Genomic DNA, 14,370 nt, shown 5'->3' with positions numbered 1-14,370 from the left:
ATGCAGAAGATGATGGAAAACTGAAGATTTTGAGGATTTTTCTGAAGAATATTGGTCAGTTTAACTGCTCAGGACAAATATGACTTACAAATAAGAACAACCATCACACACACACACACACAGTTGTGGATCATCAGGGAAGGACACACACACACACACACACAGCCATGGATCATCCAGGGAAACACACACAGGATTGAGAATCAAGGGTTCATAAACTTTTGAACAGGGTCATTTTTATAAATTCATCTATTTTTACATATTTCTGACAAACTTCAAAATAACGAAATATTGCTTTAAAAGTTAAACCATCATTTTCATTGAACTCTGAATCAGATGAAAAGCTGTAACACTTTAGTTTAGGGTCCAATTCTAACTATTATCTAGTTGCTTATTAGCAGACATGACTAGGACATTGGTTGTTTATTAGTACTTATAAAGCACATATTAATGCCTTGTTCTGCATTACCATATTATATATTCCTAATCCTACCCAACACCTAAACTAACAACTACCTTACTAACTATTAATAAGCAGTAATTAGGAGTTTATTGAGCCAAAAGTCGTAGTTAATAGTAAGTTAGTAATCTAAAGTGTGACTGAAAAAGCGATTCTAAATCACATGGTTCAGGCATTATGAATAGAAATGTTAGTGCAACTTTAAGCTGTTGGTGGCGCTAGACGGTTTGAGATAAAGACCCCAAATTCGCCATAACTGCAGATGAGACGTTCCTCTAGCAGGGTGCCAAATTTCACAACTTTTTAATCGCACAATCTCTAGGTAGCAATGGATTTATTCCAGCAAAATAGAAAAAAACTACTATGCAAGTTTAAAACGAATGCCAAGTATAAAAGCCTGGCAAAGAGTTACAAAAGTCTAGCTGTCATGTCCTTGGTTTCATCTCTCTGTCCAACATCTTATCAGTCTATCGATTTGCTCATTGCTTGTGACATCAGTGACGTAGCAAGAACACATAATGGACTGACCTGAGCAGCTGAATATAACGAAAGATGAGTGTGAATGACGACAGAGATCCCAGTCTTTACAGAAGAATAGAGGACACTAATGAAAGTATTCGACTTCCGCTTGTTGAGGAGCGCGTGATTGCGCGCAGACGCATGATTTTAACCTAGCAGACCCAAACCATATCGTGAGGATGGACTCTTTCCATGCGAAACTGTAAGAAATCAACACCTAAAACGCCCTAGCATTGTGCTAACAACCATAAAGTAACCATATCTCAACGTTTTGGCAACCAATCGGAACACTGTAGGGTTGGGGAGAGTTTTCATGGGCAGTCATGTTTCATATGATCATAATCATAATTGAGTCCACTTTTAAGCTGCCAATTAGACGACATTGGAAAGTTTGTGATCTGGCGCGGTATGACAGGAACATTGTGTTTGTTCTCAGGGGTTATTTCAGTCTTTTGAGTTTGCGCCAAAATTACAGTAGGGTCCAAAAACCAGCTATTATAGTGAACCGCTTCATTATTGGAAAAATACTGAACCCAATGACTTTAAACCATTCATTCTTTGAATTTCTAATAAATGTAACTACGTTGTGATAGGGTTATTGTGATATAAATGATCAATTATCAATTTTATCTGTCCAAAGCGACATATATTATGCAATTAAAGGTCAAGCAAGCAAAACATGCTCAAAGTTTAAGTTGGAGCACTACAATTATTAAATAAATCAATAAAACTAAAACTGAAATTAAAATAAAGGCCAACTAATAACATAAGCACGTAATGAATATGAAAACTAAAAATATCACAATAATAACACTTAATTTGTAGTTTTTGGCATTTTCAAGATGGCAGTAGCTTAAAAAAAATCTGTTTAGCCTTGGCATATTTATAATAAATGTATTTTTATAATGAATGCCACTATTTTTCATGTTTATCTTTTTTCATTTGTGTTCTGAAAACGTCAAATGTCAAGAATTTGTTGCGGAGTGAAGGGAAATAAAATACACGTTTATAGTGTTTGTAAACGTTTCGTTTTATTTAACTTATTTCTAAATGTAATCCAATGCAACTTACCTTTTGTGTGTGTGTGTGTGTGTGTGTGTGTGTCTTACAGAAACTACAGATTCAGAATGCGATACCACCTCCAACCCGAAGCTTTACGTTTTGTGTACATTATGTGAAATGATTGATGGGTGTCGTTCATCTCTGACTGAAACCTAACAAACAGGTTACCGCGCTTCACAGAAACATGACTTTGCATTGTCACTGTTTAAATTGTGTAAGTGAACACCAGTTTTACAGAGCTAGGCCTCAAACAAACTGCTGTAAACGTCCGGGATTATGTCGGATAGATTGCATATAGTCAGCTATTTGATGATCACAAACTGTTTAAGATCCAAAACCTTTCAAGATAATGAGAACAAACAAACACGTCTATGTTAGCCATAACCGGTCCATGATGTTCTGTTCTGTTAAAGCGTGTTTTGCATCACATGTTTGCGCTTAAGCGATAGTCAAGCTAACAAACACAATGAACCTATTATGTAACTGAAGAGGTTTAGAAGTCTACACTAAGTGTTAATGTGTAAATGCATGCAATGCCAGTAATTAATGTGCATTATTAAAGGTTAATAGTGCAATGAACGTGTGAGTGAGTTCATGGTGGGCGGATCGCACATTACAGAATGTTCTGGATTAGCATAAAGCTCAATACAACTGGAGTCACTCTTTTGCATTGTTGCGTCCATATTTAAACATAGTTTGCAAACTAGACTTGTTGCTCATACTCATCAGCGTAAACATTTATTAGAACAATATTTTCCTCTGGAAACAAACACATAGGTTCCTCTCATAACTATCATGTTTAGATGCTGCTTCCTCATTGCAAATCATGCACAAACAAGGAACCAAATGTTTATTGTGTCGTAAAATTATATATATACATGTACGCTGTTAAACACTTAGTTACACTGAGTTTTGTGTAGCACTAGCTAATGCACACATTGTGGAATAGACACTAGCATCTAAAAAAATTAAAATAGATACTAGTATATTTTAAGGATTAAAGCTTTTAAATGTAAATCCGGCTTGCCATACGGCTGCAGGTTTGATTGACGGATGCACGAGCTCCAGCGCGCGCCAAACAACCGCTTTGTGTGCGTGAAACCAACACAGTACTGTCCATCAAAATATTCAAAACACACTGTCCACAGTTTTTGCGTAATATATAGTTCAAATACGATCTATAATGTTTCAAACGTGTTGCGTTAAGGTTCGCAAGCGCCTGGAAACAGCTTCACTAACTTCATTAGGTGATTTATTTCACGCTAATGTTGTTTTTTGTCGTTTAGGAGCATGGATGCAATTTGTGCATTAAAAAAAAACCAGTCATATAATCTTTAAAGTGCTCATTTTAGAGTTAAAAACAATGCACAGCCGCTCGGTTTCCATCCAGCGGTGTTTTTAAATGGATCGCCCGCTGCTCGCGCACAAACGCGCCGGTGATGTGGCAAAGGCGCGACATCTTCAATCTTTCACTTTCATTCTGGTGATAAATGTGTGTCTGTGTGTGTACGAACCCACCTGGATCCTGAAGGAATCGGCGCAAAATCTCGCAGGATGAAGAGAAACTGGCGTCGCTCCTCGAGATAACCCCGTTTAGCTGGGAGGAGCGCGTGGAAATTTCCACCATGTGATGGCAAACCCTCCACGAGCATCAAATTACAGCCACAACACACACACACACACACACACACACACACACACACACACACACTGTAATGGACGAGGGTCTCTCCAGCGATCAGTGTGAGGGGCTGCACGAGTGTGTGCGTCAGGTCATGTCTGTCCTCGAGCGTGTTTGGGGTGTTTTCTGTCACGGCTTAATTAATTTAATTTAATTTAATTTAATTTAATTTAATTTAATTTAATTTAATTTAATTTAATTTAATTTAATTTAATTTAATTTAATTTAATTTAATTTAATCTAATTGAATTGTATTTTATTTAATTTAAATGTATTGTATTACTTTATTTTTTATTTTATTTATTTATTTTAATTTTTCATAATTTTAATTTGTTTATTTATTATTATTTTCTTTTTATTCGTTTTTTCACATTCTTTAATTTAAATTTCTCTATTTTATTTTATTTTATTCGACCTCACCTTAGAGCTTTTTTTTATTTTTTATTTTTTTACTTATTATTATTATTTTTTCAAATTCTTGAATTTAAAATTGCTTTATTTTTTTAATTTATTTTAATGTTTATTTTTAACTGCTTTTTAATTAACTTTGTTTTAATTATTTATTGTATTATTTGATTTTACTATAATGTCCTTATTCATATTAATTTAAAATTATTAAATTTAATTTTATTGCCACGTTTTTTAATTTAATATTGCTTTATTTCTTTTTATTTTACTTTCACGTTTTTATTTAAAATTGCTTTATTTTATTTTCACGTTTTTTAATTCAAAATTGCTTTATTTTATTGTGTTTTTTCAAATTTAATAATGCTTTATTTTATTTATTTTATTGTCACGTTTTTTAATTTAAAATAGCTTTATTTCTTTTTATTTTATTTTCACGTTTTTTTATTTAAAATTGGTTTATTTCTTTTTTTTCACGTTTTTTAATTCAAAATTGCTTTATTTTATTGTGTTATTTTATTTTAATATTTGAAATTTAATGTTGCTTTATTTTATTTTATTTTCACTTTTTATTTAAAATCGCTTTATTTTATTTTATCATTTTTTATATAATATTGCTTTTTTCACTTTATCATTTAAAATGGCTTTATTTTATTTTATTTTCACGTTTTTGTACTTTTTTTAAATTACATCACATTTTTATTTTATGTAAAAAAACTTTTTTTTGTATTTTATGCTTTTTATTTCACTTTGCTTTAATTATTCATTGTATTATTTGCGTATTTTAGCTATAATGTTCTCATTTTAATTCTCATTTCCGTCCCAGTTAAACGGGAACATGCTCAGAACGTTCTGACAAGTTCTCTCAAAATTAATGAACAAACATTTTCTCCAGTAACGTTCGTTCAGAGTTATCTGGTCTTTAAAAATGATCTCAGATGGAAAGTTTTTTCTGTTTTATTTTTACTGTGATTTCTACTTTATTCATTGTTTATTTTGTGGCACAGCGTTTTATCCATGCAGAGTCTCATAAGTGTGTCACAAGGTCTGTGTTCTCAGTTGTTGAGCAGTGATCTTATTGTTTTAGTGTTGACAGAAGCACATTTGCACAAGTGAATTCAGATGTTTTTGCGTTTCTGTGAGTGAGAGCGTCACTCGTGTGAATACATGTGCATGTCCCTGAGCCAAATCAAACAGCTCCTGAGAGGAGATGATGCAAGAATGCAAAGATGGCAGAATTTGACTGTAACGGCTTCTTCTCGACTCCTTATAGAAATGCAATGTTCAATGCAGTGTGCGCTCTCTGCTAAAATATCCCAGTCAAATTTGCAGTAAAAAACGGCAGCTGTGTTCGCCAGAACTTTACCGTAAAAAATACGGCAGCAACATTTCAGGTTTTACTGGTTTAAGTTAAATTTACAGTAAATAACCATATTTCATAAACTCTAATAATGTTAAATTACCAACCTATTGAAATATTAATTTCTGTTATGCGCCTCTGATATATACTGACGAGCACCAATCACAGTGGAGATGAGAGTCACATGACTATACTCATATATAGAAGGTGCAAAGCGTCATTCACACACACACACTGAACACCATCATGTAATGCATTAAACATTAATTTAACAACATTAGATGTAACATAAAACCCTTATGTACATAACCGATTAGAAAAAACAGTTATTTCAACTAAAATACATCAAATGTGTCACGCAGGGAATTCTGGGAATGTCAATTTACGGTTTTTCACTGTAAATTACACGACTTCTTTTCCAAAAACGGTAAATGTAACGGTATTTTACTGTAAAATGACATTAAATTTACGGTTAGATCTATTACAGTTATTCACCGTGTATATACGGAAACTTTCAACATTCAGCATGCAAAACACAACAATGGTAACAAGGATTTTTATTTATTTATTTATTTATTTTATTATTATTATTATTAATAAGACCTTTACAATTTTTTTTGCTGTCATAATTGGGGTTATACTGACAAAAGACAAATAGTAAAATAAAGGCAAAAATAGTAAAACCATGCAATTCATTTATGCATGCCGCAATGCACTCTGGGAGTAAACTTCCTCAGATCACACACTGTAAAAAATCCTGGGTTAAAAACAACCCAAGTTGGGTTGAAAATGGACTGACCCAGCAATTGGGTTGTTTTAACCCAGTGATTGGGTTGTTTTAAGCAAACATTTAACACAACCGCTGGGTTAAAACGACCCATTCACTGGGTAAAAACAACCCAATTGCTAGGTTAGTCCATTTTCAACCCAACTTGGGTTGTTTTTAACCCAGCAATTGGGTTGTTTTAACCCAGCGATTGGGTTGTTTAAAAAAAAATTACCCCAACCGCTGGGTTAAAACGACCTATTCACTGGGTTAAAACAACCCAATTGCTAGGTTAGTCCATTTTCAACCCAACTTGGGTTGTTTTTAACCCATCAATTGGGTTGTTTTATCCCAGCAATTGGGTTGTTTTAACCCAGCGATTGGGTTGTTTTAACCCAGCAATTGGGTTGTTTAAAAAAAAAAAATTTAATCCAACCGCTGGGTTAAAACGACCCATTCACAGGGTTAAAACAACCCAATTGCTGGGTTAGTCCATTTTCAACCCAACTTGGGTTGTTTTTAACCCAGCATTTTTTAGAGTGCAGAAAGAATTAAGTTGACAAAACTTAAACGGGTTAAGTAAGAACAACTTAATGCAATTAAGTAATGCTTACTTAATTGAATTAAGGCAACGAGTTTGCACAATTGAGTGAAGTGAACTGAACACATGTGTTTTTACAGTGTGTTCTCTGAACATCCCGAAACAATAACATTTAAAAAAGCGGATGTTCTATTAATGTTATGAACGTTTGCACTTCGAGAGAACCTTGCCAGGACGTTCGGTGGAAAAATACTAAATTTGTAAATATATAATTAGGTGATACACTGAATCTAATCCACAACAAGGCATGTCAATCCACTGCCTGTGCTCAAGATCTATTTCTGCTATGTGGGTCACTTGCTAATGTGACTGCCCATCCAAAAATACCTGCGGTCCACTATATGCTGACCCTTACAGGAGTCTGAACAAACCTTTCTGAAGTCACGTTCATGGAATAGTACTGTACTGCAGGCCTGGCTCCACAGGGGCCTTTTGCTGATAATTTACTCACCCCTGTGTCATCCAAGATGTCCATGTCTTTCTTTCTGCAGTCGAAAAGAAATTAAGGTTTTGGATGAAAACAGTCCAGGGTTTTTCTCCATATAATGGACTTCAATGGGACCCAAACGGTTCAAGGTCCAAATGACAGTTTCAGTGCAGCTTCAAAGGGCTTTAAACGACACCAGATGATGAATAAGGGTCTTATCTAGACAAACCATCAGTTTCTGCGAGAAACCGAGGAGAATTTATAGTATTATTTTACCTCTTAACAGAGGAACATGATCGTCTCTGAGCTCCGCCATAACTTCAGGAGAGTGAGGTCAAATACGATCGTGGTTATAGACAGTGTTGGGGAAAGTTACTTTGAAAAGTAATGCGTTACAATATTGCGTTACTCCCTTAAAAAGTAACTAATTGAGTTACTTAGTTACTTTTTAAGAAAAGTAACATTACTTTTGCATTACTTTTTCTCACCTGGGCTGGGCTTGCTTTTGTTTTTGTTTTTTTAATGAGCCCCAGGCTGAGGTAAAAATGCAAATTCGCGCATGACCAGTAGAGGGCGCAGCTCTGGATAATGGTAGAATAGGACGCAGGAGAAAAAAGTTTTACCAATAAAAAAATCTAGTAATTTTCATCATCAAAGGTCAGCAGCAAGACATTGGTAAATTAAATATGAAGGTAGATTATGCTTAAAATATTTGTTTTATTTAACATTTAATTATTGGAGGTTTGCATAGTATTCTGATTTTGCCTTTGACTGATTTTATTAATTGTGAGGAGAACAGAATCTTTATTGTGCAAGTGAGATAAATAAATGCTCACATTTAGTCTAGAACTACAATAACCATCATGTTCACACACACACACACACACACACACACACACACACACACACACGCCTCTGCACTTATTTTTCTCAACATGGGGGCAGGAGAGCTGTCAATCAAATTAATGTGAAGTAACTTGCGTTAAAAAAAGTAACTCAGATATTTTGTTGTAAATTTGAAAAGTAATGCGTTACTTTACTAGTTACTTGGAAAAAGTAATATTATTATGTAACTCAAGTTACTTGTAATGCGTTACCCCCAACACTGGTTATAGATGTATACGTAGATGCCTCATTAGCGACTGCACATATCAGTAGAATGAGGCATCTACTATCGATATATCTATAACCATGATCTAATTTGACCTCACTCTCCGGAAGTTATGGCGGAGCTCAGAGACGATCACGTTCCTCTGTTAAGAGGTAAAATAATAGCATAAATACTGCTGAGTTTCTGGCAGAAACTGATGGTTTGTCTAGATAAGACCCTTATTCATCATCTGGTGTTGTTTAAAGCCCTTTGAAGCTGCACTGAAACTGTCATTTGGACCTTGAACCGTTTGGGTCCCATTGAAGTCCATTATATGGAGAAAAAGCCAGGACTGTTTTCATCCAAAACCTTAATTTCTTTTCGACTGCAGAAAGAAAGACATGGACATCTTGGATGAGTTGGGGGTGAGTAAATTATCAGCAAAAGTTTATTTAAAAGTGAACAAATCCTTTAAGCATTGAAACGATCATTTCTGTCATTTTCCCACTTAACTATGCGATCTGAAGGGTTTTTAGTTGAGCGCTCTCGTTCCTATGTTTTTAACGTAAATCTATGATACATGAGTTATCACACGAGCACTAGTGCCCTCTTCCCCAACATCTGCACTAATGAGAACAGTTCAGAAATCAAGAAGTTGCTGAGTAACTTCCACAGACACTTTGTGCCTTTGCTCTATCAAAGAAAACAAACAGCACAGCCGCACCGTGTTTTATTCCTCAAAGATCCTCAGACAGATGAGCAAATTATTTATTTAGGCTAACATTCGTTTGCTAAGTTAAATTAGCACTTTGAACGAATCGGTTGAATTCAACACCCTCATTATCAATACAAACAGATGAAATTTATTTTGTATTCGTAACTTGAAATATTTGAGTATCCTAATTCATACATTTCACTTAAAATGATCAGGTTATCCCAACATAAATATTTTGCTAGCTATAACAAACTAATTAGCATTAAAACAAGCCATTAGAACGAATGCACATAGACGCTTTATCTTTACTCTTTGTAAAGATTAGGATTTATTTTGGCTTGGTGCAGTCCCGAAAAGTTGCCATGTGGCGTTCTGCACCTTTAGCACGTTATCTGAAGTTTTAGAGTAAAGATAAAGCGTCTAACAAGGTCTATGTGCACTACGGACTTGAACTTGGAAAACCGTCTTTCCGCCGTTGAAATATTTCTTTTAGTGTTCATTGAGGTTAATTTGAGGCTTATCAATGAACTAGAAGGAAGAGATGATCGGTTCTCGAGGCGCTACAGCCATCACCACACATTCAAGAGACACAAAACGCTATTTATTGTTTACATTTCTTTTAAAAAAATGACAATTTCAAAGTTGAGACTTTGTTTCATATCAAAAGTAACTTGCTCTTGTCGGACATAGCAACAGTAACTAAAGGGGCTGGGTCTTTGTGAACGGTCAATTATTAAATTTTTCTTAATTTGAGGAATATTTAATCATCTAAAGAACCTTTTGTGCAATGAAAAGATGTTAAAGGGTCCATAACACACACACAGTTTCTATCAGTCTGGTGTTGATCTTGAGTCTCTATAGAGTAGTGTTGATTCTTCATATCTCCCAAGAGTCTTTAGTTTGATCAGATTTATAAAAGACAGACACACTGAACCGATTCTTTCAGAAAACAGCCGAGTCCGTGGAGGCGTGCAGTGGGCGGAGCTAAAGAGAGCGCACACACACACACACACACACACACACACACACACACACACACACACACACACACACACACACACACACACACACCTGGATAACTCTCGATTCTCTATACGTTGGTGTTGTTCACATTATATGCACTTACACACCGATTGTCAACAAAACACACACACACTTTCTAAAAAATGCTGGGTTAAAAGTAACACAAGTTGGGTTGAAAATGGACTAACCCAGAAATTAGGTTGTTTTAACCCAGCAATTGGGTTGTTTTAACCCAGTGAATAGGTTGTTTTAACCAGAGGTGGACAGTAATGAAGTACATTTACTTGAGTACTGTACTTAAGTACACTTTTTGAGTATCTGTACTTTACTGAAGTATTATTTTTTAGGGAAACTTTTACTTTAACTTCACTACATTTGAAAGACAAATATCGTACTTTTTACTCCACTGCATTTCTATCAAGGCCCTCGAAGTCAAAAGTCATTTCTGTAGCAGCTTTGCAAGTCAGTGAATGATTTTTTTTCTTCTTTAAAAATGTGTTTTGTTTTTTTTTTGTGCAAAATGTAAATGTCTGGGAGAAAGAGAAGTATAGACATATGGATGAATCTGAAAAAGCATGATGAAAGAGCTCAGTTCAGTCTGGTTTTTGTGCCTCTGAGATGCCAGAGCACGAGTACTGAATAGAGCTTTCTTTTGTGTTTTTTTCTCACTTAAACAGACCAAATACACACAATGTCAATTTTCATTTTGGAAAGTATTCACGTAAACAAAGTTGATTATGTCTTAAGTGAACGTAAACAGTTGGGGGAATATCAGATGTGTATCAGTGTATTGGATTTGTGCATTCTGCCTTAAAGTGACAGCAGCTTTGTAAAAAGCTTTGTAACTTTTAAGTATTTAAATTAGTTCAAGGTGGTCGTGCTAGCATGTCGGATGGAGCATCACTGACTGCTCAAACCATCATGATGGCGTAGCGTGCATTTACACAACAATGCAACAATAATAAAATAATGCATTGACATAAAAAAGGAAATTTACTTTTGATACTTAAGTACTTTTAAAAGCAAGTACTTCTGTACTTTTACTTAAGTAAAAATAGTTTTTTACAACTTTCACTTGTAACAGAGTAATATTTGAGTAATGGAGTTGTGTACTTTGTCCACCTCTGGTTTTAACCCAGCAATTGGGTTGTTTTAACCCAGTGTATAGGTTGTTTTAACCCAGCAATTGGGTTGTTTTAACCCAGCAATTGGGTTGTTTTAACCCAGTGAATAGGTTGTTTTAACCCAGCAATTGGGTTGTTTTAACCCAGTGTATAGGTTGTTTTAACCCAGCAATTGGGTTGTTTTAACCCAGCAATTGGGTTGTTTTAACCCAGTGAATAGGTTGTTTTAACCCAGCAATTGGGTTGTTTTAACCCAGTGTATAGGTTGTTTTAACCCAGCAATTGGGTTGTTTTAACCCAGCAATTGGGTTGTTTTAACCCAGTGAATAGGTTGTTTTAACCCAGCAATTGGGTTGTTTTAACCCAGTGAATAGGTTGTTTTAACCCAGCAATTGGGTTGTTTTAACCCAGTGTATAGGTTGTTTTAACCCAGTGTATAGGTTGTTTTAACCCAGCAATTGGGTTGTTTTAACCCAGCAATTGGGTTGTTTTAACCCAGTGAATAGGTTGTTTTAACCCAGCAATTGGGTTGTTTTAACCCAGTGAATAGGTTGTTTTAACCCAGCAATTGGGTTGTTTTAACCCAGCAATTGGTTTTTTTTAACCCAGTGAATAGGTTGTTTTAACCCAGCAATTGGGTTGTTTTAACCCAGTGAATAGGTTGTTTTAACCCAGCAATTGGGTTGTTTTAACCCAGTGATTGTTTTAACCCAGTGAATAGGTTGTTTTAACCCAGCAGTTGGGTTGTTTTAACCCAGTGAATAGGTTGTTTTAACCCAGCAGTTGGGTTGTTTTAACCCAGTGAATAGGTTGTTTTAACCCAGCAATTGGGTTGTTTTAACCCAGCAATTGGGTTGTTTTAACCCAGTGAATGGGTTGTTTTAACTCAGCAATTGGGTTGTTTTAACCCAGCAATTGGGTTGTTTTAACCCAGTGAATAGGTTGTTTTAACCCAGCAGTTGGGTTGTTTTAACCCAGTGAATGGGTTGTTTTAACTCAGCAATTGGGTTGTTTTAACCCAGTGAATAGGTTGTTTTAACCCAGCAATTGGGTTGTTTTAACCCAGTGAATAGGTTGTTTTAACCCAGTGAATAGGTTGTTTTAACCCAGTGATTGTTTTAACCTAGTGAATAGGTTGTTTTAACCCAGCAATTGGGTTGTTTTAACCCAGTTAAATGTTAGCTTAAAACAACCCAATTGCTGGGTTAGTCCATTTTCAACCCAACTTGGGTAATTTTTAACCCAGCATTTAATTTTACTCACCGCCTGCGGTTTCCACTCATGACCGGGAACAAACACACACACTCGCAGAACTCCGGAAACACAAACTGCGTCCACTGTTCCCTTAACGCTGGGTTATTTGTGACGCTGAACAAGGTGATCTTTCCCTCACACACACACACACACACACTTTAGTGACATTGTTGATCTTGTGTCTAAAAACAAAATGGCCGACGGCTCCCGTAACTCGAACGAAGCTCCTGATGGATGCGCTCTTGCTCTCGCTCTGGTTGATGTGTGTGTGTGTGTGTGTGTGTGTGTGCTCATCCGGGAGAAGTGCCCATATAAGGAATTCCACCCTTTATGACGTCATAAAGGGCCATACTCGAAAAAAACTTTCCGAATCCTGAAGGAGTGTATCTGGCACGTGTTTTGAAATGTCGTCCATGAGTCTTTGAATCTTTAACAGTGTAAATAAGGCTGAATGCATGAAATAGCTTTAGACCCGCCCCTTTAAAGGTTCTATGGAACCATCATTGCCAATAAATCACCTTTATTTTTAGGAGTGTGGTTATTGGATGAGTCTGATGACTTTATGACCCCTCTCTCTCTCTCTCTCTCTCTCTCTCTCTTTCTCTCTTTCTCTCTAGTGTAATTAAGCATTTTGAGTTTCTCTCTGCATGGGTATATAATGAGCACAGTATCAAGACTGGTTCCAGTACATTCTGTTCTTACGCCGCCCCCTTTACTGTGAGGAACCATCAATCACACCTGACACGCTTTATATGAGTTCATGAGTGTGAGTGTGTGTGTGTGTGTGTGTGTGTGTGTGTGATCTCACTGCACAGGTATGCACTCGCCGCTCCATCTCACCTCCCGTTATTCTGCACATTTCTCTCCGGTTCTTACAGAAAATCAGGTCAAAGTTTCGTGCGGCTCTCTTATGTAAATGAGATCAATCTCCAACTGGAGTCCTGACATTATTTACCTAAACAAACACTGGACAAATGAGCCATCAGTGAGACTGCTGATTGAAACGCTTCTTTATTATTATAATGGACCTGATGAGGCATTTTCACTCCCCCATTGTAGACAAACACGTCACAATGTTCCTCATTTGAATAATTAATGCGCATAATAAAGGGGCGGGGCCTGGTTGAGTTAGTTAGTAGTGTGTTATGGTAAGGGGCGGGGCATTTCCCAAACACGCTGGAAGCGCTTGACCAATCACAACACACTGCTCCAGCCGACCAATCAGAGCACAGTGTGCTTTTCAAAAGGCGGGGCTTCAACTAAACAGAGCGTTACTGACAGACTGGGAAAAGAGGAGCCGCAACAATGGAGGATATGAGGGAAATCATGTGTTTTTGTGATGGAGCTGCTGATTTGCACACCTCATCCAGACATGTTGAGACGTATCGCTCTTGTTTGAACTGGCTTGTTATTCCCATTCCTACTGTCAACGTTTTCTGTCGGAAAGTGTTAAAAGTGTAACATGAGCCACATCAGCTCTTTTGCCTGAGGAGTTCAGTTTCCCAAACAGGACTTACAATAAAATGATGTTCCTCCTCAGCGTTTCTGTCTTGTTTTCCAGCACAAATATCTAAACAGTTCCTGGAGACGCAAAATAAAAATAAGATATTAAGGGTTTTGTTTTCCCTTTGAATTTGGATTTCAATTTTCACTTTATTAAATAAGATACCTGAAGAAATGTTGCTTCTCAGTATCTTTTGTGTTTGCTACTAAGTTGGAATGTTCTCACAACGTTCTGGCAACGTTATTTACAAATGTTCTTCCAGTAACGTTAATAGAATGTTCGTTCAAAGTTGTTTGGTCTTTGATAATGTTCTCAGAACGTTCTGTTAAGGTTCTCTCAACGTTATTTACAAACGTTCTTCCAGTAACATTAATAGAAC

At 36.1% G+C, this 14,370-nt stretch overlaps 1 protein-coding gene across 1 annotated transcript in view; it reads right to left on the bottom strand.

Annotated features, from left to right (window-relative positions):
* slc38a4 (solute carrier family 38 member 4) overlaps positions 1 to 3,714 on the bottom strand; it is a 64,747-nt gene extending 61,033 nt beyond the window's left edge. Inside the window, exon 1 of the mRNA XM_079817008.1 lies at positions 3,560 to 3,714. Within this exon, the coding sequence (XP_079673134.1) occupies positions 3,560 to 3,668 (109 nt within the window). The 5' untranslated portion in view covers positions 3,669 to 3,714. The remainder of the gene's footprint in view (positions 1 to 3,559) is intronic.
* Positions 3,715 to 14,370: the final 10,656 nt, after the last annotated feature.

Source organism: Gobio gobio, assembly GCF_949357685.1.
Source record: "Gobio gobio genome assembly, chromosome: 5".
NCBI classification, from domain to species: domain Eukaryota; kingdom Metazoa; phylum Chordata; class Actinopteri; order Cypriniformes; family Gobionidae; genus Gobio; species Gobio gobio.
Note: the sequence above shows the minus strand (reverse complement) of the source record. Positions and strands in the feature narration are given on the sequence as shown.